At 41.2% G+C, this 24,531-nt stretch overlaps 1 protein-coding gene across 3 annotated transcripts in view; it reads right to left on the bottom strand.

Annotated features, from left to right (window-relative positions):
• Nucleotides 1-756: 756 nt before the first annotated feature.
• The window catches only part of LOC115187722 (protein Jumonji), a 99,921-nt gene continuing 76,146 nt past the window's right edge, over nt 757-24,531 (bottom strand). The window contains exons 8-19 of one of the 3 annotated variants that reach the window (XM_029746718.1): nt 20,259-20,386; nt 19,478-19,879; nt 16,313-16,405; nt 15,557-15,675; nt 14,346-14,416; nt 13,952-14,066; nt 12,196-12,301; nt 7,072-7,254; nt 6,104-6,234; nt 4,681-4,861; nt 4,237-4,344; nt 757-3,036 (exon numbers count right to left, since the gene is read on the bottom strand). In XM_029746718.1, the coding sequence (XP_029602578.1) occupies nt 2,827-3,036; nt 4,237-4,344; nt 4,681-4,861; nt 6,104-6,234; nt 7,072-7,254; nt 12,196-12,301; nt 13,952-14,066; nt 14,346-14,416; nt 15,557-15,675; nt 16,313-16,405; nt 19,478-19,879; nt 20,259-20,386 (1,847 nt within the window). In that variant the 3' untranslated portion in view covers nt 757-2,826. The other 2 variants (XM_029746719.1, XM_029746720.1) reach the window with 2 other exon arrangements.

Genomic DNA, 24,531 nt, shown 5'->3' with positions numbered 1-24,531 from the left:
CCTCCCTCCTGTCTCCCAGGTCCAGACCCTGAGTCGTTGTCCTCTGAGATCTCCCTGCGGGTGCCCACCCTGGCGGAACTGAGGAACAAGCCGTCTTCCTTCTCCTCCACGGAGCCAGGCTCAGCCAGCCAGGACACCAGCCAGGACACCAGCCTGGGGGAGTGCCAGGAGGGGGAGGGCAGCGAGGCCAGCGGAGACGGAGACCAGCCTCTGGTACTGCCAGACGAGGAGGAAGTGCAGGCTGACACAGCCCTGGTGTCGTTGCCCGAGGTGGAAAAGTTCAAGAACTCTGACGACAGCGACTCGCAGGCCTCTTAGGAGCCGTCACAGAGCTGCCGCTTGGCTGAGAACGGCACTAGGGGCTATAGGGTAGCTCCTAGACGCTGATCTGGGGGTCCGTTTTGCATTTTTCTCCAAAAGCTTTTTCCCCCGTTTTTTATAAATGAAATGTAGCTTCCTTCCTTGTATCCAATTATATCTAAGTAAATAATAATAAAGATGTTTAAAATGTTCAAGGTACTGCATTCTTCATGAGTTCAAACAAAACAGAGATTATACACTGCAGCACACTAGAATCACATGATGGAGCATGTGGCTGAGTCCCAAATGGAACCCTGTATCCCATATATGGGCAGAGCCGTGAGTTTAAACCAAAGGTTTGAGGTCGATAACTAGAATAGCTTGGTGGTTGTTAAACACAGAGACGTTTGGCAGGATGCTTGGAGGGTACAGACACACGGCACTGAGAAGAACACATTTGGATAGACACTGTCAAACCTTTTTATTCAACCTTAATGGGTACTAACAAATAAAATAGAAAATAAAACGGTCATTGTCCAACTTGAATCAGCATGGAAGGAAAACAGTATCAGAGATAATAAATTAGACGGTCGGCTGTAATGAGCCTGTTGTAAAAAAACAACCAAAACATCAAACTCTGTATATATGTGAACTTTAAAAATGGATTGTTTTTGTAAGGGGTCTCAACAAGCTGATTTAAAGGACTCTTGTCTCGAGGCTGGAGTGCAACAGCAGGAGGTACTGCTTCTGTACATAGTCGATTTTACAATTTTATTATTCTTCTACTTATTTTCCCTTATCTTAAAAAAGTAAAGGTAAAAAACGAGGGGATTGAAACGATGCTGTACTTCAGTGATATAAGAAGCACTTCTCCATACATGTTACCAGGGCAACCCTGGCCCCATACAACTAATGTCCAATACAGTTGACACAAGGGTTGTGATACAATATATTATTTTTTGGTCTGCACAAAAAACATTTACACAACCATTTCACTGTCTCCACAACGCTTGTGTAATTGTATATTTGTTTTGTATCACAACCGTTGAGTGTATACGGGGCCACAGATGAAGTAACGGGTGGGGGGGTGGGAGTAAGGCTTTTCCTTCATAAATCCCCTACTCCAAAACACTGCATTCCATTCCTTAAAAGGCTCAGGTACATGTATCTTTAGACATTGACATTGTTTTATATGTACAATGCTGTTGTGGTTTTCAGTTTTTCTTCTTTGATAAAACACCTGGACTGTAACTCTCCCAAATGGCACCCTATTCCCTATATAGTGCCGTTGGGGCTCTGGTCAAAACTAGTGCTCTAAATAGGGGATAGGCTGCCATTTGGAACGCACTCCCAGAGACCCAAGAGTTGCAGGTCAAGAGCCTATAAGGGTCTAGAGTGGATAACTTGGTCACAAAACAAAAACTATCGGCACCAAAAGTGATTGAAAATGATTAGTATGCATTTTGTTTAGGCACAGTGTTTCACACCAAAATGGTCAGATGAGCGGTGTGAAGCCCACGATGACCGTTCCACTCTTGGCCAATTCTCTAAATAATTATAACATCAAGGATCTGAGAAGGGGCCCTGTTTTATACTGAGGCCAGGGTCGTATTCACTAGGAACCAAACAGAAGCAAAAGGGCCAAAACGGGGAGGGACTACCTGAACATGTCCAATAAGGAACGCTTGTTTTTTGTTTTTCTGTTGCAAAACGTTTTGCTACGTTTAGCACTAATAAATACGACCCACTTTTTGCGCTCCGCTGGAAAAAACTTTATCGTATTCATGTATTACAAACCCCTGAAGAGCCTTATTACTGGTTGGAGTCTAACGCAAAACTGTGTGTAGAATCAACTTATTGGTAACAAGTTCTAAAAACGTGTTCACAGTTCAGGATGCAGTCCAATGGCTTTGAGCGAAACAGAAATGATCATTATTATTATTACTACTACACCAATGACAGTATAAATTGAGCACCAAGATGTAGCAGCAGGGAAGTGAAGTCTGTAGGTAATAACAGTAGCTAGGAGGATATTGGGATATCTAGATACAATTTACAGTATTGGACGAAGGGCTGGATTCAATCCATATCGCTGAAGATCCGCGCTAACATTTTAAAGGTCATTTCCAATCGAGCTGAGATATGCAGCGAACGCGGGAACGTTGCCTTCAAATTTCAATTGAGCTGTAACGCGGATCCTCCGATACGGAACTGAAACCAGCCATTAATGCCTCTTAAAAAGAACATGTTTTTTTACGCTAGTGCAAAAGCCGTGGTTTAAGGAGCACATTCTCCACACTGAGCAGAGAGAAATGTACCGTCGTGAAGCACTGGTCCTGTTGGAATACTTCAGAAGTCCTTCCTTTCTACCTTCCTTCCTTCCTTTGAAGTAATCACAGGTGCGAATTGGTTGGATTGGTGACAGTAATTGGGTGGTAGTAACCTAACCACTTGTAAATCTGTGTTTACCTCAAAGAACCCAGGAAGGAAGGATGTGAAGTATTGGAGCGCGGCCCATGATGTGAGTTATTTAGAGCTGAGGGCGGTCTTGGGCAGGGTGGAGGAGGGGAGGCGGGTGAGGGACACAGTGATGGAGGTTCTGTTTCGGGTGCTGCGTTTGGCCGGGGTGGACGTCTCACCGAGGCCCTGAAGTCCTCTCGTCCCCCTCCTCTTCTCAGCACCGCTCCTCTCCAGCACTCTCCCACACACCCTGCTCACCAGATGGTTGATTTGGTCCTGAGAGGAAGAGGAATTGGAATCAGGAGAAGAAGAATGTGGGTTGACATTGAAGAGTGGGTGTAGTAATTGACGACCTCCTACTTCCTAATAATGGAGGTCTGGACTATGAATGTATTGATTGTGTTGAGCTGAACTGCTTTCATGTTCTGAGAATTTTCACATCTCCTGGTTAAACAAGGTTACATCAAATGTTGGAAAGAATTTAGACCAGTGTGCTGTAGTAGTGTGTACTGTAGTAGTGTGCTGTAGTAGTGTACTGTAGTAGTGCGTACTGTAGTAGTGTACTGTAGTAGTGTACTGTAGTAGTGTGCTGTAGTAGTGCGTACTGTAGTAGTGTACTGTAGTAGTGTGCTGTAGTTGTGCACTGTAGTAGTGTACTGTAGTAGTGTGTAGTGTACTGAATTTGTGCACTTTAGTAGTGTGTAGTGTACTGTAGTAGTATGTAGTGTACTTTAGTAGTGTGTAGTGTACTGAATTTGTGCACTTTAGTAGTGTGTAGTGTACTGTAGTAGTATGTAGTGTACTTTAGTAGTGTGTAGTGTACTTTAGTAGTGTACTGAAGTATACTTTAGTAGTGTGTACTGTAGTTGTGTAGTGTACTGTTGTACTGTACTGTAGTAGTGTGTAGTGCACTAGTAGTGTACTGTAGTGTGTAGTGCACTGTAGTAATGTAGTAGTAGTGTACTGTAGTAGTGTGTAGTGCACTGTAGTAATGTGCTGTAGTAGTGTACTGTAGTTGTGTACTTTAGTAGTTTGTAGTGTAGTGTGTAGTGCACTGTAGTACTGTACTGTAGTATACTGTAGTTGTGTACTTTAGTAGTGTAGTGTACTGTAGTAGTGTGTACTGTAGTTGTGTACTGTAGTGTGTAGTGTACTGTAGTTGTGTGTAGTGTACTGTAGTAGTGTACTGTAGTAGTGCATAGTGTACTGTAGTTTGTAGTGTGTAGTGTAGTGCACTGTTGTACTGTAGTAGTGTGTACTGTAGTGCACTGTAGTGTGAAGTGTACTGTAGTAGTGTACTGTAGTAGTGTACTGTAGCAGTGTGTAGTGTACTGTAGTAGTGTGTACTGTAGTAGTGTACTGTAGTAGTGTGTCGCGTACTGTAGTAGTGTGTCGTGTAGTGTACTGTAGTTGTGTGTAGTGTAGTATACAGTAGTAGCGTAGTGTACTGTAGTAGTGTGTAGTGTACTGTAGTACCTCGTCGTAACGGTACATCATTTTGAGGCCTCGGCAAGACTTGTGTTTCTGTACGTACAGCAGGACACACTCCAGACAGAACACCACGTTCTCACTCTCCTGAACCACCTGCAGGGACATGAGGAGCATGCCGTCAGGACAGAATAAACACAACATTTTCCCTCCTGAACCACCTGCAGGGACATGAGGAGCATGCCATCAGGACAGAATAAACACAACATTTTCCCTCCAGGGACAATAAAGTAAGACCGGTCTTTTTACAGGACATTTACGATTGAGCTCACATCTGCAGACTTAACCATCGATGCCATCTCCACGAACATCGGGGAAATGGCCTTTCAGAAGGCTCCTTGTTGGCCGTGCAGTGCGCTTGTCGACAACGTGCCTTTGATTGAATCCCTGCCTATGTTTTGGCCCAACCTTCCCTGCCCAGTAAAGACTCACCATGGAGAGGTAGCAGAGGTGTTGGCACACCTGGCAGCGTCGGTCCGAGGGGTCGAGCCTCAGCCACTGGCGCTGGATCCTCCTGCTCTCTGACGAGGCCTGGTTGTCATGGCTACAGTAGCGGGCAACAGACCGCAGGCCGGCGTCAAACAGATCCCTGCGCTGTCTCAACTCTGTATCCCTGGAACAGGTAGAGCAGACTGGTGTATCGTCTGTAATCAATGGCTACTGTTTCCTTTTTTTAAAGTTGTAGAAAGGGTCAATTTGCAATAGGTACCATGTACTTTTAAATGAATGATGTATAGCTATTGATTCTTGAGAGTGGTTACATTTCTCCAGCCCCATCCCACAGCTGTTTATTCAACAGGTGGTGGGGTGACTGCTTTGTCGTTTTTTGAATCCCAGATTGCCCTTTTAAGAGTAGCATTACATTCTATGTATGATGGGACTGTGATAAAATCAAATGTATTTATAAAGCCCTTCTTACATCAGCTGGTATCTCAAAGTGCTGTACAGAAACCCAGCCTAAAACCCCAAACAGCAAGCAATGCAGGTGTAGAAGCACGGTGGCTAGGAAAAACTCCCTAGAAAGGCAGGAACCTAGGAAGAAACCTAGAGAGGAACCAGGGTCTGAGGGGAGGCCAGTCCTCTTCTGGCTGTGCCGGATGGAGATTATAACAGAACATGGCCAAGATGTTCAAATGTTCATAGATGACCAGCAGGGTCAAATAATAATAATCACAGTGGATGTCGAGGGTGCAACAGGTCAGCACCTCAGGAGTAAATGTCAGTTGGCTTTTCATAGCCGATCATTGCCGCTCCTGCTGTCTCTAGAGAGTTTAAAACAGCAGGTCTGGCGTCAGGTAGCACGTCCGGGGATCTACAATGATACTGTGATCTACAATGATACTGTGACCTACAATGATAATTCTGCTATTAATACTGTGATCTGGAATGATGATACTGCTATTGATACTGTGATCTACAATGATACTGTGACCTACAATGATAATTCTGCTATTAATACTGTGATCTGGAATCATAATACTGCTACTGATACTGTGATCTGGAATGATAATACTGCTATTGATACTGTGATCTGGAATGATAATACTGCTATTGATACTGTGATCTGGAATCATAATACTGCTATTGATACTGTGATCTGGAATGATAATACTGCTATTGATACTGTGATCTACAATGATACTGTGACCTACAATGATAATTCTGCTATTAATACTGTGATCTGGAATGATAATACTGCTATTGATACTGTGATCTGGAATGATAATACTGCTATTGATACTGTGATCTGGAATCATAATACTGCTATTGATACTGTGATCTGGAATGATAATACTGCTATTGATACTGTGATCTGGAATGATAATACTGCTATTGGTTAAATAGTTAAACCCACCTGAGGTCTTTGAGAAGTGAGGTCATGGTACTCAGAATGACACCATTCTCCCGTTTAGATTCTGACATTGCGATCTGGTACAGCAACTTCTCCATGGAGAAGGACCTCTCTATGCGTCGACATTTCAGCTCCTGGGGAGGAGAGGTAAGAGATATTTCAACATTTGATATGACAGGGTCTTTTGACAACATATCCCAGTTCAGATGAATGGATGTGCTCAGTTTGGTAAACCCTCGCAAATCCCTCCTTTCATGCAGTAGATGTGTAGGGAACTAAAATCCATGTGGATAACAGAATCTTTGATACTGAACTGACCAGCGGAACACCGGGTACACAGAGGCACTCTCTACCCTCAGTTTGTCCACTCTATCTGAACTGACTGACTGATAGACAGACAGACTGACTGACTGACTGACTGACTAAACTATGTGTTGACTTTGCCAGGAAGCTGGTTAAGTCAGACTTTAGAGTCTGGTTACCACCCCTTCGTGAGGAGCCTTCAGGACTGGAACTCAGTCAAACTGGCCACCCCAAGATGTACAGGAGCATGGAGAGGTACAGGACGGGTACAGGAGTTCATACTCTATGTGGTCAGACTCCTAAACGAAAATGGATTTTCGTTAATTTTAGCAAAGACATTTATATCACTTTGAAATTGTCTTGAATAACAATATATATATTTTTTTATTGTAACAGAAAAGTAATTCAGATTTTTTTTATGGAGAACTGTGTTTAAGAATCTGTATTAATGTTGAAGACCAATACATTAATCAAACTGATCTTGCAACTTTATCTGTGAAAACAACATTGATCATGCCGATGCCAACGACTAGTAACACTATACTAAATACTACAGCAACGTTAGCATGGCAGGTAACATTATCATCCATTATGTACTGAATTAAACTATACTCTTCTTTCAACTAATAGCTTTTCCTTCAAGTATTGATACGACGGGGGGCTCCAACCTTGGCAGCCTGGTATCCCGTGTTCAGCCACTGGGGGGTGGCGAAGTGCACTGTCTCGGAGACGCTGTAGCCGCAGCACACCTTGGAGACGAACGCTGCCGGGAAACAGACGACGAACTGGCCACTCTGCTGGACGGTCCGGTGCACTTTGACCCCCGCTCGACACAGCACCTCCGGAGAGATCTGGAGGGAGGGAGGGAGAGAGCATGTATTACCTGACGACCAAGTCTACATCCCAAATGGCATCCTCTTCCAGATGTAGTGCACTACTTCCATCCTGTTCCCTATATAGTGCACTACTTACATCCTGTTCCCTATATAGTACGCTTCTTGCACCCTGTTCCCTATATAGTGCAGAACTTTTCACCAGAGCCCAGTGTGTATGTGTGTGGACAGTGTTTATGTAGTCCATGATTGTACTGTATGTGTGGACAGTGTTTATGTAGTCCATGTTTGTACTGTATGTGTGTGGACAGTGTTTATGTAGTCCATGTTTGTACTGTATGTGTGGACAGTGTTTATGTAGTCCATGCTTATACTGTATGTGTGTGGACAGTGTTTATGTAGTCCATGTTTATACTGTATGTGTGTGGACAGTGTTTATGTAGTCCATGTTTGTACTGTATGTGTGGACAGTGTTTATGTAGTCCATGTTTATACTATATGTGTGGACAGTGTTTATGTAGTCCATGTTTATACTGTATGTGTGGACAGTGTTTATGTAGTCCATGTTTGTACTGTATGTGTGAACAGTGTTTCTGTAGTCCATGTTTATACTGTATGTGTGGACAGTGTTTATGTCGTCCATGTTTATACTGTATGTGTGGACAGTGTTTATGTAGTCCATGTTTGTATTGTATGTGTGGACAGTGTTTATGTAGTCCATGTTTATACTGTATGTGTGTGGACAGTGTTTATGTAGTCCATGTTTGTACTGTATGTGTGGACAGTGTTTATGTAGTCCATGTTTGTACTGTATGTGTGGACAGTGTTTATGTAGTCCATGTTTATACTGTATGTGTGGACAGTGTTTATGTAGTCCATGTTTATACTGTATGTGTGGACAGTGTTTATGTAGTCCATGTTTATACTGTATGTGTGTGGACAGTGTTTATGTAGTCCATGTTTGTACTGTATGTGTGGACAGTGTTTATGTAGTCCATGTTTGTACTGTATGTGTGGACAGTGTTTATGTAGTCCATGTTTATACTGTATATGTGTGGACAGTGTTTATGTAGTCCATGTTTGTACTGTATGTGTGTGGACAGTGTTTATGTAGTCCATGTTTATACTGTATGTGTGTGGACAGTGTTTATGTAGTCCATGTTTGTACTGTATGTGTGGACAGTGTTTATGTAGTCCATGTTTGTACTGTATGTGTGTGGACAGTGTTTATGTAGTCCATGTTTGTACTGTATGTGTGTGGACAGTGTTTATGTAGTCCATGTTTGTACTGTATGTGTGGACAGTGTTTATGTAGTCCATGTTTGTACTGTATGTGTGTGGACAGTGTTTATGTAGTCCATGTTTATACTGTATATGTGTGGACAGTGTTTATGTAGTCCATGTTTGTACTGTATGTGTGTGGACAGTGTTTATGTAGTCCATGTTTATACTGTATGTGTGTGGACAGTGTTTATGTAGTCCATGTTTATACTGTATATGTGTGGACAGTGTTTATGTAGTCCATGTTTGTACTGTATGTGTGTGGACAGTGTTTATGTAGTCCATGTTTATACTGTATGTGTGTGGACAGTGTTTATGTAGTCCATGTTTGTACTGTATGTGTGGACAGTGTTTATGTAGTCCATGTTTGTACTGTATGTGTGGACAGTGTTTATGTAGTCCATGTTTGTACTGTATGTGTGTGGACAGTGTTTATGTAGTCCATGTTTGTACTGTATGTGTGTGGACAGTGTTTATGTAGTCCATGTTTATACTGTATGTGTGTGGACAGTGTTTATGTAGTCCATGTTTGTACTGTATGTGTGGACAGTGTTTATGTAGTCCATGTTTGTACTGTATGTGTGGACAGTGTTTATGTAGTCCATGTTTGTACTGTATGTGTGTGGACAGTGTTTATGTAGTCCATGTTTGTACTGTATGTGTGTGGACAGTGTTTATGTAGTCCATGTTTATACTGTATGTGTGTGGACAGTGTTTATGTAGTCCATGTTTGTACTGTATGTGTGGACAGTGTTTATGTAGTCCATGTTTGTACTGTATGTGTGTGGACAGTGTTTATGTAGTCCATGTTTGTACTGTATGTGTGGACAGTGTTTATGTAGTCCATGTTTGTACTGTATGTGTGTGGACAGTGTTTATGTAGTCCATGTTTATACTGTATATGTGTGGACAGTGTTTATGTAGTCCATGTTTGTACTGTATGTGTGTGGACAGTGTTTATGTAGTCCATGTTTGTACTGTATGTGTGGACAGTGTTTATGTAGTCCATGTTTGTACTGTATGTGTGTGGACAGTGTTTATGTAGTCCATGTTTGTACTGTATGTGTGGACAGTGTTTATGTAGTCCATGTTTATACTGTATATGTGTGGACAGTGTTTATGTAGTCCATGTTTGTACTGTATGTGTGTGGACAGTGTTTATGTAGTCCATGTTTGTACTGTATGTGTGGACAGTGTTTATGTAGTCCATGTTTGTACTGTATGTGTGGACAGTGTTTATGTAGTCCATGTTTATACTGTATGTGTGGACAATGTTTATGTAGTCCATGTTTGTACTGTATGTGTGGACAGTGTTTATGTAGTCCATGTTTGTACTGTATGTGTGGACAGTGTTTATGTAGTCCATGTTTGTATTGTATGTGTGGACAGTGTTTATGTAGTCCATGTTTGTACTGTATGTGTGTGGACAGTGTTTATGTAGTCCATGTTTGTACTGTATGTGTGGACAGTGTTTATGTAGTCCATGTTTGTACTGTATGTGTGGACAGTGTTTATGTAGTCCATGTTTATACTGTATGTGTGGACAATGTTTATGTAGTCCATGTTTGTACTGTATGTGTGGACAGTGTTTATGTAGTCCATGTTTATACTGTATGTGTGGACAGTGTTTATGTAGTCCATGTTTGTACTGTATGTGTGGACAGTGTTTATGTAGTCCATGTTTGTACTGTATGTGTGGACAGTGTTTATGTAGTCCATGTTTATACTGTATGTGTAGACAGTGTTTATGTAGTCCATGTTTGTACTGTATGTGTGTGGACAGTGTTTATGTAGTCCATGTTTGTACTGTATGTGTGGACATTGTTTATGTAGTCCATGTTTATACTGTATGTGTGGACAGTGTTTATGTAGTCCATGTTTATACTGTATGTGTGGACAGTGTTTATGTAGTCCATGTTTGTACTGTATGTGTGTGGACAGTGTTTATGTAGTCCATGTTTATACTGTATGTGTAGACAGTGTTTATGTAGTCCATGTTTGTACTGTATGTGTGTGGACAGTGTTTATGTAGTCCATGTTTGTACTGTATGTGTGTGGACAGTGTTTATGTAGTCCATGTTTGTACTGTATGTGTGTGGACAGTGTTTATGTAGTCCATGTTTGTACTGTATGTGTGGACAGTGTTTATGTAGTCCATGTTTGTACTGTATGTGTGTGGACAGTGTTTATGTAGTCCATGTTTATACTGTATGTGTGGACAGTGTTTATGTAGTCCATGTTTGTACTGTATGTGTGGACAGTGTTTCTGTAGTCCATGTTTATACTGTATGTGTGGACAGTGTTTATGTAGTCCATGTTTATACTGTATGTGTGGACAGTGTTTATGTAGTCCATGTTTATACTGTATGTGTGGACAGTGTTTATGTAGTCCATGTTTATACTGTATGTGTGGACAGTGTTTATGTAGTCCATGTTTGTACTGTATGTGTGGACAGTGTTTCTGTAGTCCATGTTTATACTGTATGTGTGGACAGTGTTTATGTAGTCCATGTTTATACTGTATGTGTGGACAGTGTTTATGTAGTCCATGTTTATACTGTATGTGTGGACAGTGTTTATGTAGTCCATGTTTATACTGTATGTGTGGACAGTGTTTATGTAGTCCATGTTTATACTGTATGTGTGTGGACAGTGTTTATGTAGTCCATGTTTATACTGTATGTGTGTGGACAGTGTTTATGTAGTCCATGTTTGTACTGTATGTGTGGACAGTGTTTATGTAGTCCATGTTTATACTGTATGTGTGGACAGTGTTTATGTAGTCCATGTTTATACTGTATGTGTGTGGGCAGTGTTTATGTAGTCCATGTTTGTACTGTATGTGTGTGGACAGTGTTTATGTAGTCCATGTTTATACTGTATGTGTGGACAGTGTTTATGTAGTCCATGTTTGTACTGTATGTGATACTGTGTTTATGTAGTCCATGTTTGTACTGTATGTGATACTGTGTTTCTGTAGTCCATGTTTATACTGTATGTGATACTGTGTATCTGTAGTACATGTTTATACTGTATGTGATACTGTGTATTCTGTAGTACATGTTTATACTGTATGTGATAATGTGTATCCTGTAGTCCATGTTTATACTGTATGTGATACTGTGTTTCTGTAGTACATGTTTATACTGTATGTGATACTGTGTTTATGTAGTACATGTTTGTACTGTATGTGATACTGTGTTTATGTAGTACATGTTTATACTGTATGTGATACTGTGTTTATGTAGTACATGTTTATACTGTATGTGATACTGTGTTTATGTAGTCCATGTTTGTACTGTATGTGATACTGTGTTTATGTAGTACATGTTTATACTGTATGTGATACTGTGTATCCTGTAGTACATGTTTATACTGTATGTGATACTGTGTTTCTGTAGTCCATGTTTATACTGTATGTGATACTGTGTATCCTGTAGTACATGTTTATACTGTATGTGATACTGTGTTTATGTAGTCCATGTTTGTACTGTATGTGATACTGTGTATCCTGTAGTACATGTTTATACTGTATGTGATACTGTGTTTATGTAGTCCATGTTTGTACTGTATGTGATACTGTGTATTCTGTAGTCCATGTTTATACTGTATGTGATACTGTGTATTCTGTAGTCCATGTTTATACTGTATGTGATACTGTGTATCCTGCAGTCTCACCATGATGTTGTTCTCCAACATCTCCAGTCCTGGGGTTCCATTAGCCTGCAGTAGTGTGTGAACCACCTTGTCCAGCTTCACCTTCTCCTCAGCAGGAATACAGTACCTAGACCCCGGGTCACATGGGTTATTAGGATCTAATTGTGTACCACTATATGATAACATGTTGGAGTTAGTGGACACATGTCATAGTACTAGTAAATAATAATAATATCCTTGTCTGGCAGTGAAACTTTATTTTTATTGTAGTTTTATAGCATTTTATTTGAGCTTAACAATTACATTGAGGGGAATTTTATAAGGGGAAAGATTTGCTTTTGGAATTTTTGAAATATTTTCAATATTATTCATTTCCATGTTGGCTCTATACCCGGAAATGCCATTGTCTGGAGAAAAGGATCCCAACTTCAAACTCTCCAAAATTATATTATATATTTTTTTTTTAACTGGCAATAATGAATATTAACTGAAAAAGGATCTTGTGTAGTTATTTGCAATAGCCCTTATCTCGAAACTGTGATTCCTAAAAGATGTGTCTGGAGATTTGGTCAACTCAAATCAGGAATGAGCAGGGACAGCTCTACCATAATGACCTCTTCATGTTCTCATTACATGTAGTGCAACAAGACCGCTCATAGTCTGGAAAGTTCTCCACTATCTGATATATTTTAAACAAACAATATAGAAATCACCACGGTCAAAACCCTAAAAAAGATTTTTGTCTAACGTCAACTCCGTCAGAGTGCAGAAAGAATCATTTAATATATTTTACAAATTTAAAATACTTTGAGGCAAAAATGTCTGTTTTGAGTATCTGTTGTCAACTCTGTTACTGATGGCTAAACCCCATAAGAACTTTTTTTATTTTTATTATTATAAAAATATATTTTAATCACTCTTCTGCAACACATGCTTAAACTATTGACATATTTGCTGTGATAGATCTCAGGGATCCTTTTTCCTTTATAAATGTTGTTTTATGTTCTGAATCTAGAAAAACATGCCAAAACGCTAACAAAATGTTTTATGTTCTGAATCTAGAAAAACATGCCAAAATGCTAACAAAATCAGTCCTGGAGCATTATATAGCGTTATAAAATGAAACAAAAATACGTTTGGAGATTTGTATTTCATATTTGAATAATGTAATGAAAAAGAAAAAAGTTTATATTGTCCGGTCTTTCAAGAATTCCTGATATATATATATATATATATATATTATAAACTGGGTGGTTCGAGCCCTGAATGCTGATTGGCTGACAGCCGTGGAATATCAGACCGTATACCACGGGTATGACAAAACATTTTACTGTTCTAATTACGTTGCTAACCAGTTTATAATATCAATAAGGCAATGCGTCGTGCCTAAGAACAGCCCTTAGCTGTGGTATATTGGCCATATACCACACCCTCTCGTGCCTTATTGCTTAAATATATACCATTTAGCAGATGCTTTTATCCAATAGAGACTTACAGTCATGCTGCATACATTTTACATATGGATGTCCCAGAGAATCAAACCCACTATCCTGGTGTTGTGAGCGCCATGCTCTACCTACTGAGCCATACAGCGTTTCCTTCATACTGTACTGACCACGCTCAGGGAGTTCTATTAAATCAATCTCCATTAGTTCTATTTCATCAGGCTTGACTAACTGATGCTGAGCTCGTTCTCCATTGGTTGTGGCAGGTGGTGAACCTGAGTGACCGTAGGATTAAACTGGGAGAGGGCAGTGAGCGGTGAACCACTTCTTACCAAATGCAGTCAGCACCAGTGTGTAAGTAATCAATGTATGGAAGGCGATGATGGTCTCGCGACCAGCATGAGGTAGAGAAGACCATGCCGATGTTCAGCCAAGGAATGGTCACTCCTGTAGAACCACAAAGGAAGACATAGTAGACTGTCAAGCTTTTCTAGTCAGTTCAAGTTCACTTAATACATAGCAGAATGCAATTGAATTGTGTCACCAAAAATTAGGATATACTGTATAAAACAAAAAAACTAGAGCAACATACTTTCAAGGAAGTGTTGTAGTTAAGCTGATGGGAGTCCTTCAGTTCACTCTGCAGCTACTTACAACTGTCTGTATTACAATACACTTGACTGTCATCCTGTGTAAAAGGAGAGGGTCATAGGTATAGATGATTACCTGGCACAGCACCAAGATGGCGTAAGATGGATCCTGAATTATTGGGAAGGACTGTAAGGTTCCATCCATGTCTTGAGTGGAGACAAGAGAACAGAACACATATTTTATGTATGTCCTGTGGCGGATGAATCAGAATTAGTTGGGTAACATAGATAATTAAGATGTCTTATCTGCATAATATGCTTATGTGATATACTTGTTATTAGAATGTATCCCTTTGGACTCTGGTGTTGGCAGTTGCACTTCTTCCCTCAGCTGGGGCTCAGTCACTTGGGGCCCAGAGAGGGGAGAGGTCAGACTTGTTTTTTATATGTCTCTGGTGCTATGCAGAATATCAGAAAGGGAAGAGGACAGGATGGAACATTGTCTTCATATGTGAATGTGTCTTTACCTATTCTTAAACCATGTGAAGGGATGGCGTGATTAATGGGGAACCAATTACTTGTCTTCACAATGTCTGCACAGGTCACTCCCTCCTTTGGCATTGGGGGGAGGTGTATGGCAGTGTATGGAACCATTGTATGTCCTCTCTGATGTTGCACATATCCTGGGATAGTGTATGACCTAGAGACTCACTCCCCTCAGTGAGCTTGTCCAGGAGTGGGGTCAAGAAGGGGTTTTACTTGAGATGGGAGTATCTAGAGTTGACAATTGAGTTATGCCATTGGATGAGCTAATGTTTCTGTTCTATACCGTACCAGGAAGAGACGGTTCCAGTTTGGAGTAGAAGGGCCAGACACTGGTCTGTACAAGGAAAACTGTTGACATAGCAGATGCTATCTGCTATGTATTATAGATATCTTTCATACAAATCTTAACCTTGTGACCATTCTATGTATCTGTTGTTCGTCATGTAGGTTGAGAGGGGTGTATCTTGGCTATAAAAGATCTTTGTACTTTTGTGTTGTCACTCTCAACGGTTCATTAGAAATAGGGAATCGTTGAAAGTCAGTGCTATTGCAAATCTCTTAGTATTATAGATGTAGTTTAAGTAGAACTCTGACTGGTGTGTGAAGTTTGTTTCTCCTCATTTGGTAATACAGAAATTAACCACCACAGTCCTTACAGAGTTGTAAAATTCCCCCTAACTTTCCAAAAATTCCCAGGTTCTCCAGAAATCCCAGTTGGAAGATTCCAGGAATCAGGAGGGAATAAGCAGGAAATTCAAAATCCTCCATTCATGTGATAGGATAATGCTGTTAGGCCCTTACTTTGAAAACGTCTCAGACTTTCCAACTGGGAAGCCACTCCCATGAGTTTTAGTGTCCACTTTCCCACAGTGCACTGCAACATGACATTCCCTCTGCTCCACGATGTTCCAGTACTCCTGCTGCAATCACAGACAGAAACATTATTGCATTAATGTAGATGAAAAAACAAGTAGTGACAGTAGATCACACAGTGGGATGACTGACAAGAAAGACAAAAGGAGAGAAGAAATATGTCAATTACCTGATCAGTCATCTCCATTCTACTTATGTTCCCAGTGAATTATACTACTTATGGTCCCAGTGAATTATACTACTTGTGGTCCCAGTGAATTATACTACTTATGGTCCCAGTGAATTATACTACTTATGGTCCCAGTGAGTTATACTACTTATGGTCCCAGTGAATTATACTACTTACGGTCCCAGTGAAGCATACTACTTATGGTCCCAGTGAGTTATACTACTTATGGTCCCAGTGAATTATACTACTTATGGTCCCAGTGAATTATACTACTTATTCATTATGACTATATGGTTGCGTCCCAAATAGCAGGGCCCTGACCAAAAGTAGTGCACTAAGAGCCGATTCAGACTTGAAATAAGTAGACTTAACATGGATTTATGTCAATAAGTCAAATTTGTATTTTTTTTAAATTTAAGTCCATGTTAAGTCAACTTCTCTGAAACCTGAATAGGGCCTTAAGTAGCGAAACCTACGTAGCAGGTATATAACAGTTTGGGATATGTAGACCTTACCTCCACCTCAGCCGTCCCAGGCTCCTTGTTGAAACACATGTTCATAGTATTCCTGGCTGTCCTGTAGAACGTAGTGAGAGAAACCGACTTCCCCTGCCATAGAGAAACACAAAGAGGGGGAGGGGTAAGACCTTATGGTCCCTTTCAAGTTCCCTGATATACAGTCAATGTAAAGATTATCACAGCAAATCATGAACACAAACAAAGAGTGTACGAGTTTATGGACTGAGGTGTTTTGATATACTGCCAAACGAATGACACAAAAACACAACCAAAGAGACTAGTAAGACCATACAGGAAGTAGTCTTTTAAGTCCCTTGATACTGTCTCCGTCCCCAATGACATCCTACTTCTGAACAGGCTCTGGTCAAAAGTAGTGCATTAGAAAATGGAATAGGAATGTGATTTGGGACGTAGACCACTGTCAATTTAACGATTATCACAGCCAATCAGATGGGAGTGTTAGTTGAACAGCCAGACAAAAACAAAAAGCTTTTCTCTTCCATCCAGACGCTTCTCTCAGGTTGCCTCCCATATGGCTAACTATTCCCTTATATAGAGTACTACTTTCGATCAGAGCCCTAAGGGCCCTGGTTAAAAGTAGCGCACTAGACAGGGAATTGGGCACCATTTGGGACATAAGCTCAGATACATGACAGACAGCCGGGCAGGGACAGCCTGTATGAATGTGCCAGGAAAATCCCTGGTTGGTTGGACTACAGTCAGTCACTGTAAGCTTTCCACATGTGTGGAGGAGATTACTGTATTTCTTATTATGGCCCAATATATTGATTTCATATGGGCCCAGCTATGCTGACATTCACAGACAGAATACTCCCTACGAGCCAGGTTTAAAAAGTAGGAAGTCAAACTGAGAGATGAAACGCTATAAGTAACTGATATTACAGAAGAACTAACTGATACTACAGGAGAACTGTAACTGATATTACAGGAGAACTAACTGATACTACAGGAGAACTGACTGATACTACAGGAGAACTTACTGATACTACAGGAGAACTTACTGATACTACAGGAGAACTAACTGATACTACAGGAGAACTAACTGATACTACAGGAGAACTTACTGATACTACAGGAGAACTAACTGATACTACAGGAGAACTGACTGATACTACAGGAGAACTGACTGATACTACAGGAGAACTGACTCATACTACAGGAGAACTGTAACTGATATTACAGGAGAACTAACTGATACTACAGGAGAACTAACTGATACTACAGGAGAACTGACTGATACTACAGGAGAACTGACTGATTCTACAGGAGAATTAACTGATACTACAGGACAACTAACTGATACTACAGGAAAATTAACTGATACTACAGGAGAACTGACTCATACTACAGGAGAACTAACTGATACTACAGGAGAACTAACTGACACTACAGGAGAATTGTAACTGATACTACAGGAGAACTAACTGATACTACAGGAGAACTGTAACTGATACTACAGGATAACTGACTGATACTACAGGAGAACTGTAACTGATATTACAGGAGAACTGTAACTGATACTACAGGAGAACTGTAACTGATACTACAGGATAACTGACTGATACTACAGGAGAACTGTAACTGATATTACAGGAGAACTGTAACTGATACTACAGGAGAACTAACTGATACTACAGGAGAACTGTAACTGATACTACAGGAGAACTAACTGATACTACAGGAGAACTGACTGATACTACAGGAGAACTGTAACGGATACTACAGGAGAACTAACTGATACTACAGGAGAACTAACGGATACTACAGGAGAACTGACTGATACTACAGGAGAACTGACTGATACTACAGGAGAACTGTAACGGATACTACAGGAGAACTAACTGATACTACAGGAGAACTAACTGATACTACAGGAGAACTGACTCATACTACAGGAGAACTGACTGATACTACAGGAGAACTGACTCATACTACAGGAGAACTAACTGATACTACAGGAGAACTGTAACTGATATTACAGGAGAACTAACTGATACTACAGGAGAACTGACTGATACTACAGGAGAACTGTAACTGATTCTACAGGAGAACTGACTGATACTACAGGAGAACTGACTGATACTACAGGAGAACTGACTGATACTACAGGAGAACTGACTGATACTACAGGAGAACTGACTGATACTACAGGAGAACTGACTGATACTACAGGAGAACTGACTGATACTACAGGAGAACTGTAACTGATACTACAGGAGAACTGTAACTGATACTACAGGAGAACTAACTGATACTACAGGAGAACTGACTGATACTACAGGAGAACTGACTGATACTACAGGAGAACTAACTGATACTACAGGAGAACTGACTGATACTACAGGAGAACTGACTGATACTACAGGAGAACTAACTGATACTACAGGAGAACTAACTGATACTACAGGAGAACTAACTGATACTACAGGAGAACTAACTGATACTACAGGAGAACTAACTGATACTACAGGAGAACTGTAATTGATACTACAGGAGAACTGACTGATACTACAGGAGAACTGTAACTGATACTACAGGAGAACTGACTGATACTACAGGAGAACTGACTGATACTACAGGAGAACTAACTGATACTACAGGAGAACTGACTCATACTACAGGAGAACTGACTGATACTACAGGAGAACTGTAACTGACACTACTGATAAGAGAACTGTGAACAACAGAAGATCATCATGGAGCATCAAGACAGAAATACTGGCAGTGATAAGTTGACATGGGGTGACGTGTTGTCAAAATGAGGTGTGTGTGTGTCTGATCGTGTGTGTGGCCTCTGTGCTTGCAGATGTGCAATGACCTATATTAGATGTGAGAGCAACTGAACCAGGGATATTGTAGTTCTGCCTCCAGGCACTAACAGCTATACACACTGTATTGACAGTGCTGCACTGTATTCAATCTGCCCACACACAGCTACCACAGAGCTCATTAACCAATAGACTTAACCAATAATATTTACACAAGCATTGTGCATTTTGTAGTGCCTCCACTATGCTTGGGTAATTATTTTTGTCCAGAAAAACTGTCCGTTGTATCACATTTGTTGTACCAAATGTGTTGTACATCAGTTGTTCAACCTGAGTGTGTACAGGGCCAGAGAAAGGGGCTAACATGACCTACCCTGTATATACACTTGTGCTGGTCACTAAGAAACTCTTTCTCCTCCTCTGCTCCTCTTCTTCCTCCTTTCTTCTCCTGAGAGAACAGTCTCCTCCTGCTGGACCTCAGCCACATGTCCTTCTCCTGTTTCTTCCCCTCTTTCGCTCCTTCCTCCAGGTTCCTGGGCAGGCCGTTCCTCCGGATCACCCCGTTTACCAGGCCATTCTTGGGCTCACAGCGGGGCAGCTGGAGCAGGCTCTGTTGGGAGTCATCTGAGTGGCCCTCCAGGGGCCCTTTCTTCTTCTCCAGCCTCCCCTTCTCCTCCAGCACCTCCCTCTCCAGGCGGATGCGCTCAGCGGGGTCCAGGGAGTCGTAGGACAGTAGGTACTGACAATAGGCCTCCTGCAGCTTGGCCAGACGATCCTGTGGTCGGGTGGTAGGATATTATTACGTTGCAGTTGACAGTTGACAGGGAGGGCAGTGTTAACATCAAATGTCAAAGTGCTGTACTTAGCTATGCAGCTAGCTGGGCTGGCTGTTGGTTTTCATCAGAAGTCAATCTCAAATAAAAAAGTAGGATGAAAACAAAATGACCCACTTCAGTGTAGATGAAACACTACAAGACACAGATGCTGGAAGGAATTGTTTGTTACAGAACAGCATCATGGTCAACACGAGGCTGAATACCAAATGGCCCCCTATTCCCTATATAGTAGGCCAGAGCCTTATGGGCCCTGGTCAAAAGCAGTCTACTGTATAGAGAATATGGTGCCATTTATGCAGCCTTGAAGCAGTACAGTACCTGTGCAGTCTTGGGGATACGGAGCTGGTCGGCTAGCTTATTCCATTTCTTCATGTCGCTGACCTGCTGCATGCCGCCCATGTCGTTGATGAGCTGAAAGAACCGGGCCAGGTCCAACTCACATCCTCCTGGCAGGGAGGGAGGGAGAGGGAGCATATGGAGGAAGAGGAGGGAGTAAAGGAGAGAGAGGGAGGATATGGAGGAAGAGGAGGGAGTGAAGGAGGGTGAGAGGGAGGGAGTGAAGGAGGGAGAGAGGGAGGGAGGTTAGGGGGGGAGTGAAAGAGGGTGAGAGGGAGGATAAGGAGGAAGAGGAGAGAGTGAAGGAGAGAGAGAGGGAGGGAGGATAGGGAGGGAGTGAAGGAGGGAGGGAGGATAGGGAGGGAGGGGGGAGGGAGGGAGTGAGTGAAGAAGGGTGAGAGGGAGGGAGGTTAGGGAGGGAGTGAAGGAGGGAGCGAGGGAGGATAAGGAGGAAGAGAAGGGAGTGAAGGAGGGTGAGAGGGAGGGAGGTTAGGGAGGGAGTGAAGGAGGGAGCGAGGGAGGGAGGGAGGATAGGGAGGGAGTGAAAAAGGGAGAGGGAGGGAGTGAAGGAGGGAGAGAGGGAGGATAAGGAGGAAGAGAAGGGAGTGAAGGAGAGAGAGAGGGAGGGAGGATAAGGAGGAAGAGAAGGGAGTGAAGGAGAGAGGGAGGGAGTGAAGAAGGGTGAGAGGGAGGGAGGATAGGGAGGGAGTGAAGGAGGGAGTGAGGGAGGATAAGGAGGAAGAGAAGGGAGTGAAGGAGGGTGAGACAGAACACAGAACAAGGAGGTTAAAACAACGTTCTTTAATCCTGGTTCTGTGAAACCACATGGCTTAATAATGATTGGTTGATTTGTTGTATTAGTACCGGGCTGTTAGTGCTGGGCTGGAACAAAAGCATGCACACCCTGTGGGCGCCCATGACCAAGATAGAAGAACATGGGTTAAAATGGATGTACTGTATGCATCTGGGAGAATATAGAGAGGACCAACGGGGCTGATAAACATGGATTCTGAAAAAGCAGCAACATTCACTATATTTACAATAAGCTTTCAAACTATTTACAGCCAAATGTTCTAGATGAGAGGCTGTGGATGTTTGATGAATGAATGACTTGGCTCTGTTAGCCAGGACAGCCTGGTTTAGACAGCCATGATCCTGTCTGATGTTGAGGCCCACTCTGACAGAGCAGAGGCCTGTAGGTATTGGAGCCTGAGAGCAAGAATTCCTGTGTCCCAAATGGCACCCTATTCCCTATATAACTCCTTTGGGCCCTGGTCAAAAGTAGTGCACTACATAGGGAATAGTGTGCCATTTGAGACACAGACAGAGTGTAATATCTCTGCTCCTTCGTTCCTCTCCTCTCCCTCACCATGGGTGTCTGCTGCCTGTAAAATCCCCTTACAGACGTTCCCCATTTGTCACACTCACTCACTCACTCACTCACTCACTCACTCACTCACTCACTCACTCACTCACTCACTCACTCACACACTCACTCACTCACTCACTCACGCTGCTACTGGTCTGGGGGTTGTCAGTGTATGTGTGTGAGTGTGTGTGTATGTGACTGTGTGTGAGCTACACTGTGTGTGTGTGTGTGTGTGTGTGTGTGTGTGTGTGTGTGTGTGTGTGTGTGTGTGTGTGTGTGTGTGTGTGTGTGTGTGTGTGTGTGTCAGGGATCCTGACAACCCCCATCTCTCCCAGTGTAATCTCATCAAAGCTGCCACCTGGCAGAGGAACTGTAATCCTTCCTCACTAGGTAAGGTCAGAGTCAAGGTCTCACTTACAAACACACTAAGAGCAATCAGCAGCAGCCAATGGGCAGGATGGTCAGGATGAGAGATGGGTCAGAGTTCAGGATGAGAGGTGGTTCAGAGGTCAGGATGAGAGGTGGTCAGGATGAGAGGTGGTTCAGAGGTCAGGATGAGAGGTGGTTCAAAGGTCAGGATGAGAGGTGGTCAGGATGAGAGGTGGTTCAGAGGTCAGGATGAGAGGTGGGTCAGAGGTCAGTATGAGAGGTGGTCAGGATGAGAGGTGGTTCAGAGGTCAGGATGAGAGGTGGTTCAAAGGTCAGGATGAGAGGTGGTTCAGAGGTCAGGATGAGAGGTGGTTCAGAGGTCAGGATGAGAGATGGGTCAGAGGTCAGGATGAGAGGTGGTCAGGATGAGAGGTGGGTCAGAGGTCAGGATGAGAGGTGGTTCAGAGGTCAGGATGAGAGGTGGTTCAGAGGTCAGGATGAGAGATGGGTCAGAGGTCAGGATGAGAGGTGGTTCAGAGGTCAGGATGAGAGATGGGTCAGAGGTCAGGATGAGAGATGGGTCAGAGGTCAGGATGAGGGGGGGTCAGAGGTAATTTGGAAGAAGCCTTTTAACTATACAGTTCCCTCAGAAGGAAACCTCTAGCAGCACACTGAATTAACAAGAGGAAACTTCAAACTGGAAAACTTGATAGATAGCCACTCTATGTAGAGTTGACATATGTGATAGAATAAGATGAAACTGTATTAGAATATCATGAAACTGTACTAGAATAAGATGAAACTGTATTAGAATAACATGAAACTGTACTAGAATAACATGAAACTGTATTAGAATAACATGAAACTGTACTAGAATAACATGAAACTGTACTAGAATAACATGAAACTGTATTAGAATAACATGAAACTGTATTAGAATAACATGAAACTGTATTAGAATAACATGATACTGTATTAGAATAACATGAAACTGTACTAGAATAACATGAAACTGTATTAGAATAACATGAAACTGTACTAGAATAACATGAAACTGTATTAGAATAACATGAAACTGTATTAGAATAACATGAAACTGTACTAGAATAAGATGAAACTGTATTAGAATAACATGAAACTGTACTAGAATAACATGAAACTGTATTAGAATAACATGAAACTGTACTAGAATAACATGAAACTGTACTAGAATAAGATGAAACTGTATTAGGATAACATGAAACTGTACTAGAATAACATGAAACTGTATTAGAATAACATGAAACTGTATTAGAATAACATGAAACTGTACTACAATAACATGAAAATGTACTAGAATAACATGAAACTGTACTCGAACAACATGAAGATGTTCCTGGAATAAGATGAAACTGGACTAGAATAAGATGAAACTGTACTAGAATAACATGAAACTGTATTAGAATAAGATGAAACTGTACTAGAATAACATGAAACTGTACTAGAATAAGATGAAACTGTACTAGAATATCATGAAACTGTACTAGAATAACATGAAACTGTACTAGAATATCATGAAACTGTACTAGAATAACATGAAACTGTATTAGAATAAGATGAAACTGTACTAGAATAACATGAAACTGTACTAGAATAAGATGAAACTGTACTAGAATATCATGAAACTGTACTAGAATAACATGAAACTGTACTAGAATATCATGAAATTGTACTAGAATAACATGAAACTATTAGAATAAGATGAAACTGTACTCGAACAACATGAAACTGTTCCTGGAATAAGATGAAACTGGACTAGAATAAGATGAAACTGTACTAGAATAACATGAAACTGTACTAGAATATCATGAAACTGTACTAGAATAACATGAAACTGTATTAGAATAACATGAAACTGTACTCGAACAACATGAAACTGTACTAGAATAAGATGAAACTGTACTAGAATAAGATGAAACTGTACTAGAATAAGATGAAACTGTACTAGAATATCATGAAACTGGACTAGAATAACATGAAACTGTACTAGAATAACATGAAACTGTACTAGAATAACATGAAACTGTACTAGAATATCATGAAACTGTACTAGAATAACATGAAACTGTACTAGAATATCATGAAATTGTACTAGAATAACATGAAACTATTAGAATAAGATGAAACTGTACTCGAACAACATGAAACTGTTCCTGGAATAAGATGAAACTGGACTAGAATAAGATGAAACTGTACTAGAATAACATGAAACTGTACTAGAATAACATGAAACTGTACTAGAATATCATGAAACTGTACTAGAATAACATGAAACTGTATTAGAATAACATGAAACTGTACTCGAACAACATGAAACTGTACTAGAATAACATGAAACTGTACTAGAATAACATGAAACTGTACTAGAATAAGATGAAACTGTACTAGAATATCATGAAACTGTACTAGAATAACATGAAACTGTACTAGAATAACATGAAACTGTACTAGAATAACATGAAACTGTACTAGAATATC

This window comes from Salmo trutta, unplaced genomic scaffold (genome assembly GCF_901001165.1).
Source record: "Salmo trutta unplaced genomic scaffold, fSalTru1.1, whole genome shotgun sequence".
Taxonomy (NCBI): domain Eukaryota; kingdom Metazoa; phylum Chordata; class Actinopteri; order Salmoniformes; family Salmonidae; genus Salmo; species Salmo trutta.
This window is presented reverse-complemented; position numbering and strand designations above follow the sequence as displayed.